Source organism: Mus pahari, chromosome 12, assembly GCF_900095145.1.
Source record: "Mus pahari chromosome 12, PAHARI_EIJ_v1.1, whole genome shotgun sequence".
NCBI lineage: Eukaryota > Metazoa > Chordata > Mammalia > Rodentia > Muridae > Mus > Mus pahari.
The window spans coordinates 22,637,819-22,663,049 of NC_034601.1; the positions used below are offsets into that span (position 1 = coordinate 22,637,819).

The following is a 25,231-nucleotide window of genomic DNA, read 5'->3' on the forward strand; positions in this document are numbered from 1 at the left end:
ACACATGACATGCGTCATCTCTGTACTGTTGCCTGCATATTCCTTATCTTGGTGTCTGGTCCTACCTCATAGCATCAGTAATTGTTGTGAGGCAAAATACCTCAAAACTATGCTGATAATGTCCCTTATCCCTTTTTCCTTACTTGTTGCTAAGCACCGGTCTTAAAACAAATGGAAATATTATTTGAATTTTAATTATATTTCTTCAGTCCACTCATTTTTACAATTCAGGATGTGTTCTAACATATTTCATTTTGGTTAAGCATCCTAAAATGTTCTGTTCCGTAAAAGAGGCCACAGATGCTTAGATTCTTTAACCAAGAAAAGATACTTTACTTTTTATGAATCAAAGAACAGGGCCATCTTACTAGCAAGTATCCCCCTTTTGCAGTTTTTAGATTCTGTAACTGCTATTGGTATAAAGACTTTCTTAGAAATTTACTTGAAATGTGTTTTAGTGACTGGCTGGTAAACTTTTGCCCTAAATTGGATACACAGAGAAGAGCTTTAGAGCTCAAATCCATATTTCATCCACATTGTTTTCTAGATCTAGGCAGCTGTACAGCACCTTTGTTACTTACTGTGTCTGCACATGACTGTGAGGTCCGCAGTGTGTCTGTTTCTGTGTGTGTGGTGTCTCTGTGTGTGTGTGTATGTTTGTGTTTGAATGTACGTGCATTTGCACACATGTGCGTGTGCATGTGTCTGTGTGTTTGTGTGACCCACTCATTTGATTAGCCAGCAGACCATTTTGTACCAGACCATTGTGTCTCAATTTTTGACTTGAATAATTGTATATAGAAATATTTTATTCAGCTAAATGTATCCAGAAATCCCTGAAGGAAAGCTTTATAAACTTTTCTTTCCTTTTGTTTGTTTGTTTTTATGTCCACAGTCAAAAGCAAAGTCAGCCCACTCAAAGTCAAAAGAGGGTGATGAAACTCACCGTTCCAAGATTGACAGACCATCACGGTAAGATGACTCCTGAAAAGGAGAATGAGGAAGTTAGCTTTGGGTTAGCGAGGACATGTCAGTTGTCTGAGAAGACTGTCCTTCCAGTGGCAAGCTTTAAAAATCTGCAGTTGTTAGTTTCAAGGGTCAAAGGGTTATTTTCAAACCCTACACAGAATCTTACATTGGCAATAATCAGGTAAGGAATATTTATAATAGACACTGGGATACAAAAGGAGAGATTCCTGTGTTGAGCCTGTTTCTTGGCATATAAGGAATTTGTACCCTCAGCTAGAAAGAGATGGGATTAACTAATTTCTACATTAAAATCTCAGATTTTAAATGTTTGCTGAGGCTGAGAACATAGCTCACTGGATACGAGCATTTAGGTGCACACCTGTGTTTGTCTGTCTGTGGTTGTGTGTGTGTATACAATTAATTGCTTTGTTGCAGATTCAGTCTCACTGTGACAAGTAGCTGACTGTGCTCAGTGTTCTTCCTGATTTACAGTCACAATGTTGAGGAACTGCTGTCTTTTCACCTTTACTAGTCAACAGTTGAGTCTGGAGAAGAAAGTTCTATTTTCTTTATTATTTATATTGTTTTCGAGAATGTTTGATCAAAATATGAAGAGAGGGCTTAAACACAAAAGGATGGCATGGATAAAACAGGGGAGGAGAATAGGGGAAGTCCTATCCATGGGAATAATCTATAGTTAAATAGGAACAAGAAACTTTGGTAGTTAGCAAGAGGCAGACTATAACTAAGTTATGATTTGTACATTTCAAGCCCCTAGATGAAAGTGTATTGAAAACTTTCACTGTAAAGAATGGACCAGAGCTGGAGAGATGGCTCACAGAGGACCTGGGTTCAGTTCCCCTCCTTTTGTGGAGTTGCTCACTATTATCTATAACTTCAGTTCCAGGGGACCTGATGCTATGTTCTACCTTTAGACAGCTCCAAGTATGCAAGTGGTTCACACATGAACTTTTAGGCAAATACTCATACACATAGAAACATTAAATACACCTAGCTCACAGAGACTAAACCAACATCCAAAGAGCATACATGGGTGGTCTGGTCTGTGGCCTGTGGCACATATGTAGCAGAGGACCTCCTTGTCTGACCTCAGTGAAAGGATACACCTAATCCTGTAGAGACTTGATGTTTCAGGGAAGAGAGATGAAAGGGGGTGGAGGGTGGAAGAAGGTGGGTATGTGGGGGAGCACCCTCTCAGAGGCAAAGGGTAGGGTGGATAGGAGGGAGAACTCTTGGAGGGGAGCAGGGAATGGGGGCAACATTTGGAATGTAAATAAGTAAAGTAAAAGAAGAAGAAGAAGAAGAAGAAGAAGAAGAAGAAGAAGAAGAAGAAGAAGAAGAAGAAGAAGAAGAAGAAGAATTATTATTATTATTATTATTATTATTATTATTACTACTACTACTAAAGGAAAATCCTTAGAACATTAATATCTTCGACAAAAGATAAATAGGACTCTCTGGGATGACTATTCGTAATGGTTAATTAAAATTACAAACAAATTCTCAGAAGATAAATAGATCCTCTGAAGATTCCTATGCATATTGAAATGAACAATCAACTGATCTTTTATCGTGCTGTTAGGAGTTAGAGAAGAGTGGCACACATAGAACGGTATGTCTTCTTCATGCTGAAAGCATTACTCATTTTAAACATTGTTTGCTAAAATATTGTGTATATGAGAAAATGAATGAATAAGGATTTTCTGAAACACTAGTTCATAGTTTAAAACCTACTTACCAGCTTTGTGAGTGCGTGCCTGTTGCAGTGTCTGTTTTCTCTTTTCACTTTTAGGTATGATGGAGAGGTTAGGTAACCATTTGCATAGACAGAGTTAGTATAAAAGAGAGCAAAACATGAGTTCGCATGGTTATTCTGTGTAATACTTCAGCTTAGCAGTGGCATCAGTCCAAAAGAAAAGAACAATGTGAAGCTTAGACTAGTCACTGTCAAAGTCCCCATTTCTTACTTTATGTTAAGTTCTTTCCTCTTGTCTGTGGAAATTAAGAATCAGTCAATAATGTGTATTAATTCTAAGTCAGAAAGTTCAGGGGCATGCTTCTGCCTAGTGAGGCTGAGGCAGGAGGAGGTTGTGTTCTAAGCCACTTCTGAAGAAAACTTATCTGAAGAAAAAAAAACAAAGCAAAACTTCAGCTCCAGGCTTTTATACTGAAAATGTCAGTTGCTTTTTGAGTTTTACTATAGAAAAGTCTAAAACTTTTACAAGTCTCCTTTCCTTTCTAGCACATTCATATAAATATTAACTGTATTTATATGCACTGGTCATCTTTTGATCATCCTAATACTTAGGTCTAAGATAAGAACCATCTCTAAGAATGAACATTTCTTTGCTGTTGCAATAATTACCAAGGTCACTAGATGATTTGTTAAGTGACATGGGTAAAAGCACTGGGTACAAGAAGCCTAAGGAGCTGCTTAGCCTGACTCAGGTGCAGGCAACCAGCCACTGACTTTGGAAGTGAACTCTGAAGAACATTTAGCAATCTTGCTAATTAAAACTATAATTTTAAGAGAAGGAAGTGGGTAATTGTAACACAAGAACTACACAATAAATTCTTGATTTGTAAGAGTTTTCCCATCTTTAATGATAAATATTACTCACCTGGAAACAGTCATCCTCATTGCAATATAATAGCATAGGAAACAGCAAATCTAGATATGTTCCTTGTATAGCCTGAGGAAGTCTGCTGTGATGGTCTGCTCTAGAAAGGACTATGAAAACAAGGTCTGAACAAGAGGAATAGCATTGGGTATGTTAATGTAGCAGGCGATATTTTGCTGAGTTCCACCCATAAACAAAGAACTGCAGGCAACTATTGGCTGCTGGGAGAAGGAGCAGGAGAATTGACTTTTTCCAAGAGTGGCCAACTTGTCAGTTGTCCAGTGCACATTGGTCAGCTTGAAACAATATACACACAACACAAATTGACTCAACAGGTATTTCATATGTGTGTGAGTTTTTGCATTCATGTGCATGTGTTATATACATATGTAACAAATATAATCAAAAGAAATCAATTAGAGGGACAAGAGGGCATGTCAGGCCTGAAGGAATGAAAAAGAAAAGGGAACAGCGATGTAATTCTACTTCAATTAAAAAATAAATATGTAATATTTAAAAACAACTGAGCCTGAGACCTGAGTGTGTCTTGGAGTGAATTGCTTGTCCCTGCCTGGACATCTCTGTTCTTTTCTTCAGATTTAGGCCTCTCTGGTGAAATTCATGAAAAAGTAAGAGGATTCTCTGCTGCAGTGATAAACACACCCTCTTTTGGTCTTGGCTGCCATCCTTTGCCACCTTGTGAAACTATGTCCTGAAGTCACTTGTTTTGTGTCAGTTCTTCCTAACAAGCCTTGTGTTACTTTCTAAGGTGTTAAGATTGTCAGTCAGCATTGAGAAAAGAAGCAAACAACAAACTTAATATTTGCAAGCACATGATTTGGAGTGAAAGTAAACTGTACTTAAAGTGTTTTTATACATATAGCATGAACAAAAATATAAAAATATCAAAGTGCATTTGCAAATGACATTTGAATGTTTGAGATACAAGAATAGACAGATGACTCTAGCAGGCCCTTAGTTCTCAGACTATGTTGCACTTTTGGCTTTGGACTGCACAAAGTATAGATTTTTGACCTACAGCTTCCATTTGAAACTATATAGAAACATGTCATACGTGCAAGTACTGCTGTTCCTAAGGATACACACATATGCATAGCTCTGCATTGATCCGAGCACTGTTTCCGGAATCTGCTTGATTCCATTAACAGCTGTTTTCTCTCTAAGCTTAAGTATATGCAGTTGGATCAGTCATTCACCTCATCTAACCATTCTACCCCGCAGACTTACGTTGTAGGTCAATTGAGCTATGTAGAGTTCTCGCTGTACATACAATTTGACCCTTTCAGATACCCAGAAAGAGGTTTCTGCTAAGGACAAATAGAGAAATTCAGTGTTAGCTTTGATTTGGAGATTACATAATCAGTTTTGTACCAAACTGACTAGAACTTTTCAAGCCTCAACATCTAATACTGTTATAGACCTAATCTATAACAGCTTTACAGGCTCCATGTTTTACTCAAAATGTAAGTTAACCTTCGAAAAATCAAAGAATTATGCTGGTTTTTCTTCCCATTTTCATCAATGCCAAATATTTGCATGCATCTATATTAAATAGTTAATAAATACTTAGAATAAAATTTTCCTTTTTGACATTTTCTTTCTCTTTGACATTAGACCTTTTAAATGATTTGCATAGAAAGTTGCAAGTGTTTTAAGGAGGACTTTGCCACCTAGTGGGTGAAGAACTGCTATTGCTCATGAAAGTCCTCCCATTCTTGGTAGCTAGCCTCTGTCCTTTCGGACTTCTTTTTTTCTTCTTTACTTTCTTTGTTAATTTATTCACTTCTTTCTTTCCTTGGTAAAACCTGGGAAGGTGGAGTAAATTAAGGGCAGACTATACCTCATTCACATAACGATTCCATAACAATGACTCAATAGATATTGGAGAAAAATTTAGAGACTTATACACATCAAGAATAGTGAAGTAAAAATAAATTATTATTCAAAGACATGTAGCTATCCAGGAACAAATGAGTGTTCTGAAGCACTGGACACTTGGATTCTTCAGAAGGGCTTTTGCTGTGCTGCTCAATGGGAGCTAGAAGGGTGGTAGACATTTCAGGTTCTTTAAATTCTGTTTGCCTGCAGACCACCACCACCTACCATGATGGGCCCTGAGGATATGGACCCCACCCATTTTCCAAACCAGCATAGTACTACACGTCATTTTCCAAAGTCAGAGTCCTCCCAGAAAGGTAAGGGCGTCTGTGTAACCGAGCTGAGATCCTCTTTGCAAGCCTCCTGTCATCACAGGAAATGTTCTTTAACTATGGGGTGGAAAAGGTAAGCCATCTGCTGCTCAGCAGTTATTAAGCACAAGAAAGCCAAAAGTAAATCACTTTAAGTGCAAGGTTTTGTACGTGTTTACACTTTTCTCCAGGAGAAGTTAGTGTTTTCTCTTCACATTATTGTAGGGAATTGCAGTCCCACTTAGACTGGACTGCATAATCTGTATAGTTGAAACAACTGAAATCTGAAGGTTGAAGCTTTTCAGTACTAATACGTTCCTCAGTTTCAGACTTTTGAAACACTTCAGATGTAGACTTTTCCGACTCAGGGTACCTCACTTGCCATTCAATAGTCAAGCAATTAGTAGTGAGAAATTAGAGATAGCCTATGCATATGTTTCAAAGAAATGTTTCAAAACTTAAAACAGTCTTGTTTCCAGAATGTTGGATGATATCTGGCCATCCCTGAGGGTAAGAAGTAGATCAATAGTGTATACACATACATACCACCCATTTCCTCACAGATGACTGGTACAGTAAAGAAAATGAGAGAAGTGACAACTATAGTTGATTAAGCAGAAAGGTAGTTGGATGAATTTGCTTTTCTAGTACACACACACACACACACACACACACACACACACACTTGTCAAAGTTACATAGTGAGGTAGTTTCTTTTTTAACTTCCCTATCTACAAAATAGTGATAGTAATTAGTCCAGAATTGTCAGTCCTGTAGAGTAAGCCTTGTGAAAGGAGCTTCTGTAGGTTACTATACTCCTGTACTCCATGAGCAGAGGGAGAAGTAGAGGAAACGCCAGGTCAGCATGACTGACTGTGAGACCTTGGGAGGTAGGGAAATAAAGGAAAGATGATTGCAAAACAGGTTACAAGCATTAAGTCTCAACATTTGATTGGACTTATTTGAAGATTTCTTAAGCGAGACTTTTATCATTCTTTTTCACTTACTGATACTGTCACTGTCTCGGATGCAGCTGGAGAGCTGCATCTGGATTTGCTTCTTCTGAACCTGAGTTTATATTATTTGAGGACAGTATATGTCTGTCTGTCCTCACCATATATTTGCTGCAAAGTATTAAAATGACAAACTGATTCTGTACATGAATATTTTGTAAGCAAAAGATTTCTAAAACTGCAAGGAATAGCCATTTAGAGTACATAGAAATGAAGATTATCTTGGGCAAGGAGATAGTGAATTGAAAATATTTTCATCAAGAACTTGCAAATGAAAATCTTTACATAGTAAAATAAAGCAGATTCAAGGCTTATCCATCTCCATGAAATCATGTGGGGTTAGGAAGCCATCCAGACTTCATGTAGAGCTTCATGTTTACATGTTGACTGCCAAGTATTTATTTTGCAGAATCAAAAACATAAAAATCTGTGACAACGCCAGGCGGTGGTGGCGCACGCCTTTAATCCCAGCACTTGGGAGGCAGAGACAGGCGAATTTCTGAGTTTGAGGCCAGCCTGGTCTACAAAGTGAGTTCCAGGACAGCCAGGGCTATACAGAGAAATCCTGTCTCGAAAAAACAAAAAAAACAAACAAAAAAAAAAAACTGTGACAACATTAAAACTGTAAAGACAGCTTTAAATTCTCTTTTCTGTCTCACATACCTCTCCTTCCCCAATTACCTGGATTTTAATTGTTTTTTCCTTTTTCTCTTTTCCCTAGGCTTCCATAATAAGCAGTAAAATAAAACAAACAAACAAAAAGGGATCTGCCTCGAAAATGGACTTCTTATAGCACATATTACTGAAAGATACAACATGCATTCCACGTTGACCGTTGTCCTTCTGTGTGCCATTGCTGGGAGTTACTCACAAGTGTTTTCTTAACTAAAAAAGTACTTCACTTCATTTTAAAATTTTGGTTATTTTTGGTCACTTTGGCAGTGTAAGAAAATGTAGCTTCTGAATATTGGCCATCACTTCTGTGGATATATTTCCTGGGATGTAATAATTCTATAAAATGACAGTAGCTAGTTATAGGATATTGGCATCTAGGGAAATGAGTTTATTTAGCAATTAGAAGTGTACAGGGATTCATTATCAAGTAAAGCATAACATTTGGATGCAATGAAGTATTAAGAAAGTATATGGAATTGCTGCTTTGCTGTTTATTATGATATTTTGAAAGATACAGCTTTTGTTTTTTATCCTTTTCAGAAAAAGTAAAACCACAACAATAAAGTATAGGGAAAATACCCAGAGTAGTGGAGGTCTGTTTTTGTGACTAAATGGATTGGTAGAGGCTCTGGATGGCCATGTAACCCTCACTCGTGTACTGCGTGTACTGCTGTTTCCTCAGGACCAAGTCTTTTTGATGCCATTAGGCAATGAATCATGTGTTAATTTGTATAGACCTTAATTGTCTGATATTTTCTCTCAGGTCCATGAGGCGTCAACTCAAAATTAAAGAACAAACAGCCTTGCATTGCCTTGCTTGTCTAACTTCATTATAGAGCCAAAGGACTAGAACAGTTTCCATAGGACTTGGTATCATTGTCCACCTAGCTGTGCACATCCAGCCTCTTGCTCCCAGGATATAGCAGTTTTGGTTGGCAACCTTGCAGTGATGTCTTATGTACCTTTAATATTAGATTAATTTTCAGTGTGAAGCTGAACGTGATGAAGTAAGTCACTATCCAGGTGTATACATCTATGCTGATGGTCATGTATTCTCTCTGTAAGACCTTTAAACTCCTCTGTAAAATGTTGTGTATTCATCCATACCACTTACTTAATATCAATGGCAGCCATGCTGAACCTATATATGATTGCCATTTTCCCAGCTTGACTTGCTGTTCTTTTCAATGTATGGATTTGACATTTTCTGTCATGTCAGTAGGCTGTTTATTTAGAAAAGAGGAAAACAGGTTGCTGAGAGAAATAATTTAAGGACTGCCTGCCTTCTGTTTGCCTTCTCTTTCCAAACTGTCTTAAACTTGTGGAGGATTCTGGAAGGCTGCGCCCAACAGATTTTGATCTCTAATTTTGAGAACAATCTTTTGTTTCATAAAACAACACCTGATAGAAATTTGAGTGAAAAGTGGCTAAGAGTGAAGCTGTGGGCAAACAGTCATCTGGAGAGACAGGGACGCAACAGTGTAGCCCCTGGGAGCAAATGCAAGGGAGTGAACTGCAGGCCTGAGGGTCAGCCAGCAGATCCATGCAGGAGATTCTCCTTCCTTGAAGGAGGCAAAGGGAAAGCCCCGCCTTAAGCCAGAGTCTACACAGTCTTTCCATACTGCAGCTTAGTCCTCCCAGCTTAGCCTAATGCTATATCTTTCATTATTTGCCCTATGATTTTACTTCATATTTTTTAAAGATATTTTGAAAAGGTAACTTTAAAGAAAAAAAATATAGTTGCATTTTTGTTTGATAATTAGGCAAAGCAGGCAACATCTGCCATATTTTTGTTTTATAAATATTTATTTTTCTATCTCACGAAATGGTCATTTTAACTTTAAAAGCTGTATTTCATTTTTTTTGGATGAACTTCACGTAATCATATTTATTATTGTAAAATGTACATGTTTTAGTTTAAAAAAACGCCAAGTCATTTAACCAGAATGCTGGAGTCTTACCTGTCACCTTGGATGACCAGAGGCAGTGCAGCCTATGTGATGGCTAGCTCAACATCAGTATTGGAAAATTTGTTACATTTTAAGTTCTTTTTAAAGACTACAGTTTTAAAATATTTTGTTTGTCTTATTTTATTTTTATAAAATGAACAGTTTTTTAAGAGTACCAATAATTATTATGAGTGAGAAGATAGAAAAATATTAATTATTCTTACTTAAAATTTTTGCTATCAGTCAAATAGTATATCTTTGAGATGATTGAAACAACTAACAGCTCTTATTGAACTGCCAGTCTTCACTGTGGTCTCTGCTTTTTAATTTTTATATAGAAATGAAAGCATTTATTTTGTTCCTGTTATTGAGCACATGCAATTTAACTTATGAGGTCCACACAGTATTATATTTTTCTGTCAACATAAGAATAATTCTTCTAGCTTTGGGAACTCTTTTGTTTCTCAACTTGTTTTCTCTGCAGGCCATGTGCTGTTAACAGCAGAATTACTGGATGAGCACACTATGCTAAGGAGCCTTATTATGAGACTGACGTGTCACTCTCTCATTTCCATCCTAGAAAAGAAGCTAGATAAAAGTCAGATTAAATATGCTGACCTGAAAGAAAATTAATTCCAGTATTCAAGCTACTGTTAGTCATAATTGCCTTGTTGGGAGAATAGAAAAATTGCTTCTTTTGTGCTCAAAGAATATTGAGATTTTTTTACAAGTGGCTTTGCATGCCATTGAAATGCTATAGGGTCAAGTGACTTTATGACAAATGGCAGTTAGTAATGAACTCGAAACCAAACTATGTATTTCTTATCTTGAGAAACATCTAAATTAGGAAGAGAGGTATGCATAAAAATGTGCCCAAAGAAAACTCTTCACAGTGGCCTGGATCACTGCACCTAGGCAACAGTCTAAATTATGTGACCTGTGGTCCACTGGATGCTTTAATACTATCAGAGCTTCTCTTAAGTTACTTTGTGCCAAATTTAAAAGAAAAACAAAGACAAAAAACATATTGTAATATGGTGCATTCCGTTTACCACATAAGTGGTTAACATTTTACAGCCTTGACTTATGAGTAATGCCTTTGTATAAATCTCACTTTGGGAAATATGAAGATCTGTTACTCTCCTTTAAAAGGTAACTTCTGATTGGCTGAGATCATCAGCCTATTGAAGGGATGAGGCCCATGTACAAATAACTCGAAGGCCTGAGATATAGAGTGTGCAGTAAATGGCTACTTCCATTTGGGAAGGGTGGTGTTTGTGGAAGGAGCGCTGACATTGAAGTCACACTGACAAGGAGACATTGTTCCCTTTGATTTCACTGTGAACGCCGTGCCATGGTCTCTTAGGACACTTGTACTAAACAGTCCCTACAACATTCAAAACCCGACCTTTGACTTATAGAAGTCTGTAATGTGTCTGTCATATGCTGTTTTTGCAGAGAAGTGACCCAGGAGAGTCAGCCCCTTTCTCTCTCTCTCTCTCTGTTGGTGCCTGTGTGCTTTAGAGCCATATCTCTATCTGACTGGTGACAGGATGCTTACTTCTTCCCACCCTGTAACAAGGCAATACAGGCAGACAGAAGCCTACTGTGGAGTATCCTGTCCACGCTGCATGGAACAGTATTATCTGAATATATGATGGAAGGTTTGTTTGTTTGGTTGGTTAGTTTTTATCATGGTGATATGTAAGATAATTAAAGGGAAGAGTTGAAAGCTTTGTCACTTCTGCTATAACTCATCAGAAATGCTCAAGTTTCATTGTAGCCTCTCCAAGAAGGCAGAGAGCTAGGAAAGCATTTGTTACAGTCACTTTTCTGATGAGCCCTGCACTTTATGTCAGCAACATCTGTGGAGATCAGTTTTGCCTTAAATTAGTTTGAGTCCACCCTAGGCCATTGTGCTTAGTATCATGAGCGCTTGACAGCTCTCCATTTGCATGCAATTCATAGAAGAGCTTCAAGCAGCAGCATCACCCAGAGCCTTGAACCTCTCCCGCTGTGCTCTGGTTGACTTGTAACATTAATAGGAATATCTTCTCAGTTCCCCGATAGCAGAGGCGTGGCCAGAGCACTGCTATGGGAGAACTCCCTGGCTGGAGTATTCACCCACTGTTAACTTTTTGAACAGATGGGAGGTTTTTGTCCCCCTCCCCCACTTTTTTTTTTATGGTGACTTCAAAAGATGTTCTAAAGGTTCTTTGGTTCAGTGACAATACTCAGATTATTTCTAAGAATTTTAACAATGACCTTTGTGTATAGAATAGCTTATTTACCATTAATAAACACAAGAGAAAACCCTACTCCAAATGGATGTATTACTTGGAATCGTGATCTGAAAAGTGCTCTAGTTTATTTCTTTTAACAGAATTAAGCAGTAAAACGTGGGTATGGTTGAGAAGAGAGAAGGACAGCTTTTCTAGGCTGCACACAGATGAGTACGTCCAGCCATGCAGGTGACTGATTTACACATGTGTTTGCCACTAGAAGCCATTTTATGCCCTTATAAATCCGAACACTGCTACTAATATGGTCATATAGATTTCATATGCCTCTGTGTATTATAAATTTAAAAAAAAAGTGTTTTTTTTTCTCATTTTAAAAAGTTACTTTTCATAATATGCTGACTTAAGCATTTTAGATCAGGGCAAGATTATGTAACTGTATCGCCCAGGTTTTTATTGGTAAAATTCAAATATAAAGATGAGAAAAAATTAAAAAGGTTTGAGTAACAAATCAGCAAGGATTGCCTACAGTAAAGAGTAGGCATTGTGAGGCTATGCAGTAATGGGTGACAGTCTTTGGATATATTGCTACACTGAATTCACACTATGCTGAAAATTGATTCTAGCTAAAAATTTGGTAAGAATTTTGGGTGTGAGAAGTTTTATACTTATGTATGAATAGTTTCTAAATTCCTTTAGATTGTAGTCCTTGATATAACCCGAAAGGCAGTTGTCCTATCCCAAGGATAGCTGTATTTTTCATGAGCAACAAGATATTCATTTCATGAAATAATGTAAATATTAGAAAGTAATATGGATAAATGACCTATAAAAGTGACATTTCCAAATGACAATTCTCTGTAATGCCTGTTGTCTGCTAAGAACAATCTATCCCTGTGAAACATTTGAAAGGTGCTAGATTTGAAAGTACTAGAGTTTGTTACATAAATCAAGTTTCTCAGGATATTTGAGGTGATAGTGTCATTTATTTCTGTTATAATTTGGAAAAAATCATTTCTTAATTATACTAGGAGGAAACTGCACACTTCACTTGGTAAGAGTCCTTTAAGTGAAGTGACTTAGAGAAGAGTATAAAACAAGTGAGGTGGGGTCCCAGAGCTGGTCATTTTACGGTCAGCCCACCCCTCAGTTGGGGTTTATGAAGTACATATTTCCTGGAGCTGAACAGAACCTCAATAGAATATCGTCCCTTGTCTGAGTAAAGACCACCTCAACCACATGCCTATCTAGAGATTGAATAAAACTGTGAGGAGACACTGTGTGGATGCCTTAAGGTGGCTGGTGCTGGCTGCAGGGAACAGTCTATTTCAACTCATCTTTATATAGCCCAAGATGCTTCTGTGCATAACCTTGTTGAAGAAATGGGAAATGCGGTGCTGGCTACTTTGATGTGTCTGGGGAGGCTGACATCATTGGTTAACATCATTTAAGTGCCCAAGCCTTCCTTCACTACCACTCATACATCTACATCCATTCATTCATCTATGCAAGCTTGTGTTTTTGTGGTTTGTATTTTACACCTGGATATCAGGTTTAACATTGGTGTTTTAAATAATTTTTAAACCAAAGTATTGTATAAGTCTATGTGCTCTGTTCTTGTGAATGTTTTGAGATAAATACCTATCTTGTTTTCTCTTAATAAAGTCATCCATTTATTAAGTCAATGATGGCCTCCTGGTTTCATTAATGCACTCGAAGTCTGAAGTTTGAGAGTTACAGCATGCATATATATGTTTATATTACTTTTTATATGTAAGAGCACCACTAGATTTCTTTAGATACTAGTAAAATTTTATGACCTGCCATGTTCTTTGGTTGAACTTATGTATACTGGTGCACTGTAGAGTAAAAATTTCAACAAATAGTTCAGAATGTAAGTCAAAAAAGTACCTCTATTTTGTGTGTGATGTTTGTTGATAGAGGTGGTACATTTTGTGAAGGTTCACACAGTACCCGTCATGACTAAACTTGTCTCAGTACAACTCACCCTGTCTTGTTGAAACATAAGTGAATTGTGAGGAAATGGAATCATCAACTCATTAACATCTGTACAGTCTTTTATCAAAGTAAGAATTGTTCTATGATCTTACTGTCTTGACAACCAGTATGAAAGCATTCAGAAATAAATCTTTTAAAAGTCCAGTGCTTCTGGAAAGAACCCAGATGTCCCTCAATAGAGGAATGGATACAGAAAATGTGGTACATTTACACAATGGAGTTCTACTCAGCTATCAATGAATTTATGAAGTTCTTGGACAAATGGATGTATCTGGAGGATATCTTCCTTAGTGAGGTAACCCGATCACAAAAGAAGTCACTAGATATGCACTCACTGATAAGCGGATATTAGCCCAGAAAATTAGAATACCCAAGATACATTTTGCAAAACACAAGAAAACCAAGAAGGAAGACCATTGTGTGGATGCTTCATTCCTCCTTAGAATAAGGAACAAAATACCCATGAAAAGATATAGGTACAGAGACAAAACTTAGAGCTAAGGTGAAAGGATAGACTATCCAGAGACTACCCCATCCGGGAATCCATCCCATCATCACCCACCAAACACAGATACAAATGCACGTCAGCAAAATTCTGCTGAAGGGACCCTGATATAGCGGCCTCTTGTGGGGCTATGCCAGTGCCTGGCAAACACAGAAGTGGATGNTCACAGTCAGCTATTGGATGGAACACAGGGCCCCCAATGGAGGAGCTAGAGAAAGTACCCAAGGAGCTGAAGGGGGATGCAACCCTGTAGGTGGAACAACAATATGAACTAACCAGTAACCCTGAAGCTCGTGTTTCTAGCTGCATATGTAGCAGAAGATGGCCTCTTCAGCCATCATTGGGAAGAGAGGCCCCTTGGTTTTGCAAACTTTATATGACCTAGCACAGGGGAAGGCCAGGGCCAAGAAGTGGGAGTGGGTGGGTAGGGGAGCAGGGGCAGAGGGAGGGTATGGGGAAATTTCAGGATAGCATTTGATATTTAAATAAAAAAAATAATAATAAAGTCCAATGCTGTTTCGGTTGCTACTGACTTTACTGTTAAATACCCCTGGAGCAGATCCTCTGCAGTTAATTTCTTCTCCAGCAAATATAATAGGAAATTATACTGGTTCACTTTTTGTCAACCTGACAGAAACTACAGTCAGCTAAGAAGAGAGACCGACCTTGACTGAGAAAATGTCTTCATCAGATTATCCTTAGGCAAGTCCCTGACTGGAGCTTTTGCTTGATTCACAATTATTGTGGGAGGGTCCAGGTCATTGTGAGTGTTGCCATCACTCTGCTGATGTGGGATGCATAAGAAGCCAAACACTTTTGTTTTGTCTTAAAGTCATCCATATATTAGATGTAACCTCATATTTTCTTTACCAAGTCACCAAGGACATCAAGGAAAATTTTCTTTTATTTTCTTTTGATAAAATAGTACCAATAAATATTTTCAAAATACTAGCAGAATTTTGTCACTTTTGTGTTTTTTGGTTAAACACAACATGCTACACAGAAATTTCAAAAAGTAGTTCAAAACATAAATCATAAAAGTATCTCTAATTTGTGTATGGTGGTGCCCTACACCTGAGGCGTAGCAGGACTTTGAACTTCCAAACTAGGATTAAGATTTTGAAATTATTTCACTGCAGTATAATTTATTAATAAAACCTGGCATGGGTTTCTACCCACCTCAGTGGTTCATGTTCCCAAATGAAAGACACACACCCAGAAACAGCCTTTATACTTTAATATACCTTAAGTAGCACAATGTCTGGTCAACTGCCTACCCTCCATGCTGTTAGCATCTACCTCCCACTCTTACTCTGAGTTCCTATTTACTAATTTCTATTTTCTGTCTCGGCTGCTCTTAACTCCAGTTAGCCCTCTGGGCCGTTGTCTCGGCCCAGAGCCCGGGGCATACTCCTTGCTTCTTTACCCCATGGGAAGCTAAACCATGCCTGTCTCTCTTCTCCAGCTATTGGCTGCTGGCAACTTTATTTACCAATCTGAATTAAATGGGGGCAGGTTCCAAGAAACTACATGCAGACCCTCCTGTGCAAAGAGTTTTAGGGGACCCGATTAGCATTAGAATACATTTAGGCACATTTCACCTTCATTTTATGAGAGGAAATTACTAGTATTATTGTACCTGGGTTTCATGCTTTGATATGCAAACAAAAGCAAAACAAAAGCGGCTGGGTATTACAGAAACATGAATCCTCCCTACCCCAATCTATTCAGTGTTGCTTATGTATATATGACTTTAGTGTTGGCAGCTTGATATTGTGTCGTCAATTAGGGGCTCATTCATTTGGTAGTTTCTAAGAGTTACACTGTTAATTCTGACAGACTCATGCTTTTGTAATTCTTTGTGAAGATGGGAACTCAGCTGTGCTACTGCTAAGGGCCATTCTTGGCAATTTGTTTTAGGAAATCTATATTCTGTGTACTCATGAGTGAAACTTGATTTTATTACTTTACATAAAAATTAGAAAATATACTATCAAATATCCATTAGCCATACAAACTACTGAGGAATATCTTAGTTGCATAATAATCTGCAGGGCATACTGGAAAAATAGATGGAGTTTCTATCATGTATCTGAGAGTTGAGTAGAAGGATGATGTTCATATTTATATATAATATATAATAAATGATATATAATTGCCTGTAATAAGAAAAGTAGATAATGGAAATTTTAAGGTAAGTAAAGAGAGGGAAGAAATTCTGTGCAGGTATAGAAGCTACATATAGAATATTTCTGATTTTGAAAACTGATAGAGTTAGGTATCAAATAATTATGAAATAAATTTTTATAAATAGTAACTTGATATACAACAAACAATTTCAGCTCTATAGGTACCTATGTTAGCTCTAAATTTCTCTATCTTTGTCACTATGTTTTATTGCTTTGCTTATTTTTCTATCTATAGCTACCTACCTATATTTCACCCATCTACTTCTCTGTTTCCATATATTTATTTGTTATGCATCACTTCTTCCATTTATCTCTGTGTCTATATGTGTATAATTCCCATTTCTATTCATATGTCTATATGATTCTTTGCTCCCATTTTTTCTGCCGGTATGTACTTATTTAACCACAGCTCCCATTTCTGTTTCTATATTCCATGAATTTATAGGCCCCCATTTCCTCTGCCTATTTCTGTATATCTGTCATCCATACTATACCAATTCTGTCTCACTCTGTCCATGTACTCGGATATTTTAAAAGTATATTCAACATTATCACTTCTGATAATGCCAAGAAACAAATGATTCAGGAGAAATAATTAGTATTCATGGTCTTATTTGAGTATTATAAAATACTACCTAACAAAAGGCAACAAGCCTTCACCAAAGAGTAGCTGGTCACTTTTGGGGGGTTTTAAATGTTCAAGATGAACCTAGAAATTACTACACATCTTCAAATCAATCAGGGAGATTGTGTGGGGAGATAGCTCATTAGTTATTACACTTGCTTTGCAAACCTGAGAACTTTGCTTTGGATCGCAAGAACCAAGTGAAGGTTGGAAACAAGAGTTAGTTTAATTGTTTATAATCCTAGTATCTCCTACCTGAAAACGGACGGTGAAGACAGGATAATAGCTGGAAGCTTTCAGGTGCACTAGCTTGGTGTAGGCAGTAGTGAATAATGCCTGTCTCACACTTAGATGATCTCATCAGACACAAGGAAGTCAAGATGACGCCTAACTAACTGGCATTCTCAGCATGCCATCTGAGGAAAATGGCAATCCAGCTACAAGTCCTATGACCAATAGCGACCTGTTTGTAAGATGCACTTGTGTAATATTCACAAATGTGATGTAGTAACCAACCACCTTCTGATTGAAGTTTCACTCCATGTGGTAGAACAGATGCCTACCATTACTAAAGTGGTCAAGAACCTGAGACTAGATTGGCTATGGGCTGATGGAAAACCAATTACTATTCCGTCAAAGAATATAGCAGCAGCCGGGCGTGGTGGCACACGCCTTTAATCCCAGCACTCAGAAGGCAGAGGCAGGCGGATTTCTGAGTTTGAGGCCAGCCTGGTCTACAGAGTGAGTACCAGGACAGCCAGGGCTATACAAAGAAACCCTGTCTCGAAAAACCAAAACAAAACAAAACAAAACAAAACAAAACAAAACAAAGACTATAGCAGCACAAGGACTTGTAATGACATTCTACTATATTCAGAGAGCAGTGTTACTCAGCCGTCATCAGATAAGTTGTTTCCTTGCATTGTATGGGAACTTACACAGAGAACTACAACTGTACAATATGCAGAGTGAGAGACTTTGGAGCGCCTACTCCAAAAACCAAAGGAGATGCCTTTATCAAACATCTCCACTGAAGGCTAAGGGGTCTGGCAGGAAAAGGTGGTGGAAAGATCATTAGAGCCGGAGTTGATGGATGGGATGACTCTAAGGAAACTGCAACTTCATCTACAACAGAACTGTTAGAAAGATGAACTCAGACTATGCAACACCTTAGGTCTGGGTAGATGGTGTCCCAGCCCTGCGACCACAAAGGAGACATAGCCTTCCACTCCTAACCAAGGAGCTATGGTGAACTGCTACTCACTGGCAGGGGAAAAGTTAGTTTTCTCCATTGAGTTCTCAGTGGATATATTACACACCTCAGGATAGGTCCCAGGCCTGGAAGGAAGTGTCCAACCCAGAATCAAATGGTGTTTGCAGGGACAGTAGGCCTCATTTGGCTTAGTTTGGGGATTTTTTTTTTTTTTTTGCATTCATATATCTTACCAGACTTTTCTTTTTGTATTTTTTTTTGTGGGGATATTTTTGCACATGTCAGGAAAGAAGTGTTTCTTTGTTTTGTTTATTGTCTTTTAAAGAGAGAAAAAGTGGATGGGTAGAGAGGTAGAGAGGATCATGGGGGAATTGGGAAAGGGGAACGATGTTCAAAATTGAAAACATTTTTCAATAATAAAGAAAAGGAAAAGTAAAGTAACCAAGGTGGAATATGAGAACCAACATCTGGGCTTGCTCATTGCCTCCAAATACACACCATGGTATGAGCACATTCACACTTCATCACCACACACAGACACACACATACACACAGACACACACAGACACGTGTCATTCTCCAATAATTACTAATTCCCTACAGCATGGGCTGGAGACCATCAACTCAGTGTTTTGAAAACTTGTTACTAATATTCAGTTAACTAATTGAATAATCATTCTGGTTTTAGAAAAATAAAATTTATCCCTCAGTATAATGAATACACACCAAGTGTTAATTACTTTTAATGGAAGTATTTAATTCCTAAATGCAGGTGATAGGAGATTCAGGTAAATTTTAGCAATACATTTGTGTGAAATGCAGGTGAGCTAGACATTTGTTTTCTATACCTGGAAGTTACATTATTTAAAAACTATTTCTAAATGTTTACTGATGTATAGGGAGTAAACATGCTTAAAAGGATTTGTGTGCGTTTGTGTGACTGGGGGGAGGGTGTTGTGTGTACTGTGGGCGTTGCCTTGGCTTGTCTTCTTCCATCAGCCTCCACCTTATATTTTGAAGCAATTCCAGTGAACTTAGAGTTCATCCCTTAGGCTAAACAGGCAGGTCTGTCTCTACCTCACCAGCACACGGATTCCAGGTGTGCTACCAGCCTAGCTTTTCACATGGGCACTGGGGACTGTAATTAGGTATTCATGCTTTTCAGCGTGCACTTTTTCCATTGAGACATCTCTTTCCAGTCTCTAAAAATCATTTTAAACAGCAAGATAAATTTGCATTCAGAAAAATATAGACAACTACAAAACAAATAACCCTCAAAATCAAGTATATCTGTAAAGAAAATGGAGAAAGGACAAAGACATTAGTGGTGTTTTAGTTGCAAGCCAATAGAAAAGAAAACTTTGTGATAATTAGAGAAATATAAATACCTTCAATAACTGATGGTATTAATTGAATGTTGCATTCCAGGGCTTGGAGATACTGGTATAGAGTTAGGCTGCGTCTAAGCATGTATTTACTTCTATTTCTGGGCATCTCGTGCCCTCTTCTGGTCACTTGGAGCACTGCATATGGTACACATTTGTACATTAAAGCAAAACACCCATACACATAAAACCAAAATAAATAAATCTTAAAAAGCATAAAGTTGTATTTCAGAAATACAAAAATGTTCACACATGCCATTGGATATAAAGTGAGTGAAAAGTAGATCATGATTATATTCCAACCACCGAGGACGGTTACATCTGATTCGTTACGCTATTTTCTCTTATAGTTTATTGGAAAATGATCCCGGTAAAGTATTTTAAGTGGAGAGGAAACATTTTTCATATAAAACCTCAATTTAAAAGCAATACTAATATAAATTTGCATATTCGTGTTTCAGGCATCAGAAAATATTTTTCTTTTTATTTTAACAAATTTTTATTAGATATTTTCTTCACTTACAATTCAAATGCTACCCCGAAAGTCCCTTATACCCTACCCCCGCCCTGCTCCCCAACCCACACACTTCTACTTCATGGCCTTGGCATCCCTGTATTAGGGCTTATGATCTTTGCAAGACCAAGGGCCTCTCTGCCCAATGATGGACAATTAGGCCATCTTCTGCTACATATGCAGCTAGAGACACGAGCTCAGGGGGTACTGATTAGTTCATATTGTTGTTCCACCTATAGGGTTGCAGACCCCTTCAGCTCCTTGGGTACTTTCTCTAGCTCCTCCACTGGGGGCCCTGTGTTCCATCCAATAGCTGACTGTGAGCATCCACTTCGGTGTTTGCCAGGCACTGGCATAGCTTCACAAGAGGCCGCTATATCAGGGTCAGTTCAGTCAAATCTTTCTGGAATATGCAATAGAGTCTGCATTTGTGGTTGATTATGGTATGGATCCCCGGATGGGGCAGACTCTGCATGGTCCTTCCTTCCGTTTCAGCTCCAAACTTTGTCTCTGTAACTCCTTACATGGGTATTTTGTTTCCCATTCTAAGGAGGGATGAAGTATCCACACTTTGGTCTTCCTTCTTGAGTTTCCTGTGTCTGGCAACAGAAAATTCTTGACTGAAAGACAGAAATGTTTTTAAAAACTAAATATAACTCAAACGTATATATTTGTTGATAATGACAAGTGAATACTGCCTTTCTTTCCACTAATTTGTTTACTTACTCACTTTACATCCCAATAGCAGCCGCCCCTCTGCTCCCAGTGCCCCTTTTCACAGGAATGCTTCCCCATTCCCATCTCCCCTTCACTCTGAGAAGGGCGAGGTCCCCCCCCCCAGTACCAATCTACCCTGGCACATCAAGTTTCTGCAGGGTTAGGCACTTTCTCTCCCACCCACGCCAGACAAGGCAGCTCAGGAGAACGGATTCCACAGACAGGCAACAGATTTAGGGATAGCCCCCGCTCCAGTTGTAGGGGGACCAAAGTGAAGACTGAGTGGCACATTTGTTACGTATGTGCAGGAAGTGGGGCTTGGAACGGCACTTGTCTTTGAAAGCCCCCTAAGGGTCCAGATTAGTTGACTCTGTTGGTCTTCCTGTGGAGTTCTTATCCCCTCCGGGATCCTCAATCTTTCCACCAACTCTTCCATGAGAGTCCCCAAGCTCCACCCAATATTTGGCCCTGGGTTTTTGCATCTACTTCAGACAATTGCTGGGTAGAGCTTCTAAGAGGATAGATATTCTTGCCTCCTGTCTGGAAGCACAAGAGTAAAATCAAGTGTCAGGGATTGATGCTTGTCCATGGGCTGGGTCTCAAGTTGGGGAAGTTATTGGTCAGCCTTTTCCTCAGTTTCTGCTCCATCCTCAATCCCTGCATTTCTTTTAGACAGAAAAATTGGGGGTCAGAAGTTTTTTTTTTTTTTTTTTTTTTTTTTTTTTTTTTTTTTTTTTTTTTTTTTGTGGGTGGATTGGTGCCCTTATCCTTCCACTGGGTCCTGCCTGGCTATGACAGGTGGCCTTTTCTGGTTCCATATCCTCACTGCTGTGCCTCTCAGCTAAGGTCACACAAATTGACTCCTGGGAGTCTACCCTACTCCAGGTCTCTGGCATGTCCTAGAGAGGCCCCACAGCCATGGCAGATGTCATTTCCATTCATTCTCCTGGTCCTCTGTTCCTCTCTCCTGTCTCTCCCTATACCTTATCCTCAACCCCTATTCCACAGCCCATCCCCTCTCTCACCCAGTTCTCTCTCTCTCTCTCTCTCTCTCTCTCTCTCTCTCTCTCTCTCTCTCTCTCTCTCTCTCTGCCTCCTATAATTATTCTATCTCCCTTTCTAGGTAAGATTTGAGCATCCTTGCTTGGACTTTCCTTCTTGTTTATCTTATTTCCATCTGTGGAGTGTGTTGTGGGGATCCTGTACATTACGACTAATATCCACTTATAAGTGAGTATGTACCGTGTATGTACTTTTGGGTCTGGGTTACCTCACTCAGGATGATATTTTCTAGTTCCATCCATTTCCTTTAAAATCTATGGTATCCTTGCTTTTAATAACTGAATAAGCATGCCATTGGGCAAATGAACAACATTTTCTGTATCCATTCTTCCTTTGAGGGACATCTAGGTTGTTTCCAGTTTCTAGCTATGACAAATAAAGCTGTTAGGAACATTGTGGAGCATGTGTCCTTGTGGTATGTTGGACCATCTTTTGGGTATATGTCCAGGAGCAGTATAGCTTGTTCTTCGGGTAAAATTATTTTCAATTTTCTGAGAAACCACCAGATTGATTTCCAGACTGTATAAGTTTTCACTCTACCAGTAATGGAGGAAAATTCCCCTTTCTTCACATCCTTGCCAGTATTTGCTGTCACTTGAGTTTTTGATCTTAGCTATTCTGATGGGTGTAAGATGGAATCTCAGGGTTGTTTTGATTTTTATTTTCCTGATGACCAAGGATGTTGAACATTTCTTTAAGTGCTTTATTGCCATTTGAGATTCCCGTGTTGAAAATTCTCTGTTTATCTCTGTACCCTATTCTTAAAATTAGGTTATTTGGTTGTTGGTGCCTAACTCCTTGAGTTCTTTATATATTTTGGATATTAGCCCTCTATCAGATGCAGGGCTAGTGAAGATCTTTTCCTAATCTATAGGCTGCAGTTTTGTCCTATTGATAGGGACCTTTGCCTTACAGAAGCTTTGAATTTTCATGATGCTCCATTTATCACTTGTTGATCTTAGAGATTAAGCTGTTAGTGTTCTGTTCTAGAAATTGTCTCTTCTACCAAGGTGTTTAAGAATATTTCCCACTTTCTCTTCTAGAAGATTTAGTGTATCTGGTTTTATGTTGAGGTCTTTTATCCCTTTAGACCTGAGTTTTGTTCTGGGTGATAAACATGGACTTTTTTTTTTCTTCTAAATGCAGTTATTCAATAACATCAGCACCATTCATTAAAGATGCTTTCTATTTTATGGCTTTGGCTTATTTTTCCACAGGTGTGTGAATTTATTTCAAATTTACTCAAAGGAGTGTTTGATTAGACTCCTTTGAATAACCTATCTGTTTCTACATCAAAACTATGCAATTTTTAAAATCACTATTACTCCATAATACAGCGAGAAATCAGGGATGGTAATTCCTACAAAAGTTTATTGTTTAGGATTGTTTTGGCTGTCCTCTGTTTTTTTTTTCCATATGAAGCTGAAAATTGCTCTTTCAAGGTCTGTAGAAAAATGGTATTGGAATTTTGATGGTAATTGCATTCAATCTATAGTTTGCTTTAGGTAAGTTCATCATTTTCACTATGTCAATCCCACTGATCCATGAGCATGTGAGATCTTTCTATCTTCTGAGATCTTTTTCAATGTCCTTTTTTCAGGTACTTAAAGTTCTTGTCTTATATATCTTTTACTTGCTTGGTTAGAGTTACACCAAGATATTTTATATTATTTGTGGCTATTGTGAAAGGTATTGTTTCTCTAATTTCTTTCTCAGCCTGTTTATCATTTATATAAAGGAGGGCTAGTGATTCCTTTGAGTTAATTTTATATCCAGGCTCTTTTCTGAAATTGTTTAACAGCTGTATAAGTTCTCTGGTAAAAATTTTGGGGTTAGCTATACTATCAAATCGTCTGCAAATAGTGATACTTTGACATCTTCCTTTCCAATTTGTATTCCTTTGTTCTCCTTTTGTCGTCTTACTGCTCTGTCTATAACTTCAAGTACTACATTCAACAGACAGGGAGAGAGTGGGTGGCCTAGTCTTGCCCCTGATTTGAGTGGAATTGCTTTAAGTTTCTCTCCACTTAATTTGATGTTCTCTATTTTCTTGCTCTGTATTGATATTATTGAATTTAGGTGTGCACCTTGTATCCCTGATCACTCCAAGACTTTTAACATGAAGAGTGTTGGATTTTCTCAAAGGCTTTTTCAGCATCCAATGAGATGATCATGTGATTTTTTTTTTACTTTGTTTATATAGCAGATTGCATTGATGGATTTTCTTATATTGAACCATCCTTGCATCCCTGTGATGAAGCCAACCTGATCATAATGAATGATGTTTTTGGTATTGTCTTGGATTTGGTTTACAAGTATTTTCTATATTATTTTGCACTGATGTTCATAAGAGAAATTAGTCTGAAATTCGCTTTCTTTCTTTCTTGAGGTATCAGGGTGACTATGGCCTCGAAGAATGAGAATGGCTCTGTTCCTTCTGTTTCTATTTTGTGGAATAGTTTGAGGAGTGTTGGTAGCTCTTCTTTCAAAGTTGGGTAAAATTCTGAGCTAAAATCATCTAATCTTTTTGTTGTTGGGTCTTTTACCAACTGCTTCTTTTCCATTAAGGGTTGCAGAGCTGTTTAGATAGTGTACCCAATCTTAATATCTATCTAGAAAATTATCCATTTTATTTAGATTTTGAAATTTTGTAGAGTTCAGGTTTTTAAAGTAAGACCAAATGATTATTTTGAATTTCTACAGTGTCTGTTGTTCTGTCTCCCTTTTCATTTATAATTTTGTTAATTTGAACACTGTCTCTCTGCCTTTTAGTTTGGATAAGTGTTTGTCTATCTGATTTTTCTCAAAGAATCAGCTCTTGCTTTTATTTATTTTTGTATTGTTCTTTTGGTTTCTAATCGATTGATTTCAGCCCTAAGTTTGACTATTTCCTACCATATACTCCTCTTGGGTGTGCTTGCTTCTTTTTGTTCTAGAGATTTCAGCTGTGCTGTTAAGTTGCTAGTATAAGATCTCTCCAGTTTTTTCATGGTGACACTTAGTGCTATGAACTTTCCTCTTATGACTGCTTTCATTGTGTCCCATACATTTGGGTATGTTCTGCTTTTATTCTCATTGACTTCTAGAAAGTCTTTAATTTCTTTATTTCTTCCATGGCCAAGTGATCCCTAAGTATGCAGTTGTTCAGTTTCCACAAGAACGTTGGTTTTCTGCTGTTTCTGTTGTTACTGAAAGTCCAGCCTTAATCTGTGCTCATTTGATATGATGCAAGAGGTTATTTCAATCTTCTTGAATCTGTTGATGCTTGCTTTGTGACCAATTATATGGTAGGTTATGGAGACAG

General features: G+C 38.0%; 1 protein-coding gene across 3 annotated transcripts in view; it reads left to right on the forward strand.

Annotated features, from left to right (window-relative positions):
• Ccdc50 (coiled-coil domain containing 50) overlaps positions 1–9,350 on the forward strand; it is a 51,786-nt gene extending 42,436 nt beyond the window's left edge. For 2 of the 3 annotated variants that reach the window (XM_021209575.2, XM_029544402.1), the window contains exons 10-12: positions 896–972; positions 5,721–5,827; positions 7,556–9,350. In XM_021209575.2, coding sequence (XP_021065234.1) covers positions 896–972; positions 5,721–5,827; positions 7,556–7,575 — 204 coding nt within the window. In that variant the 3' untranslated portion in view covers positions 7,576–9,350. The remainder of the gene's footprint in view (positions 1–895; positions 973–5,720; positions 5,828–7,555) is intronic. The other variant, XM_021209576.2, reaches the window with a different exon arrangement.
• The last annotated feature ends 15,881 nt before the right edge of the window (positions 9,351–25,231 follow it).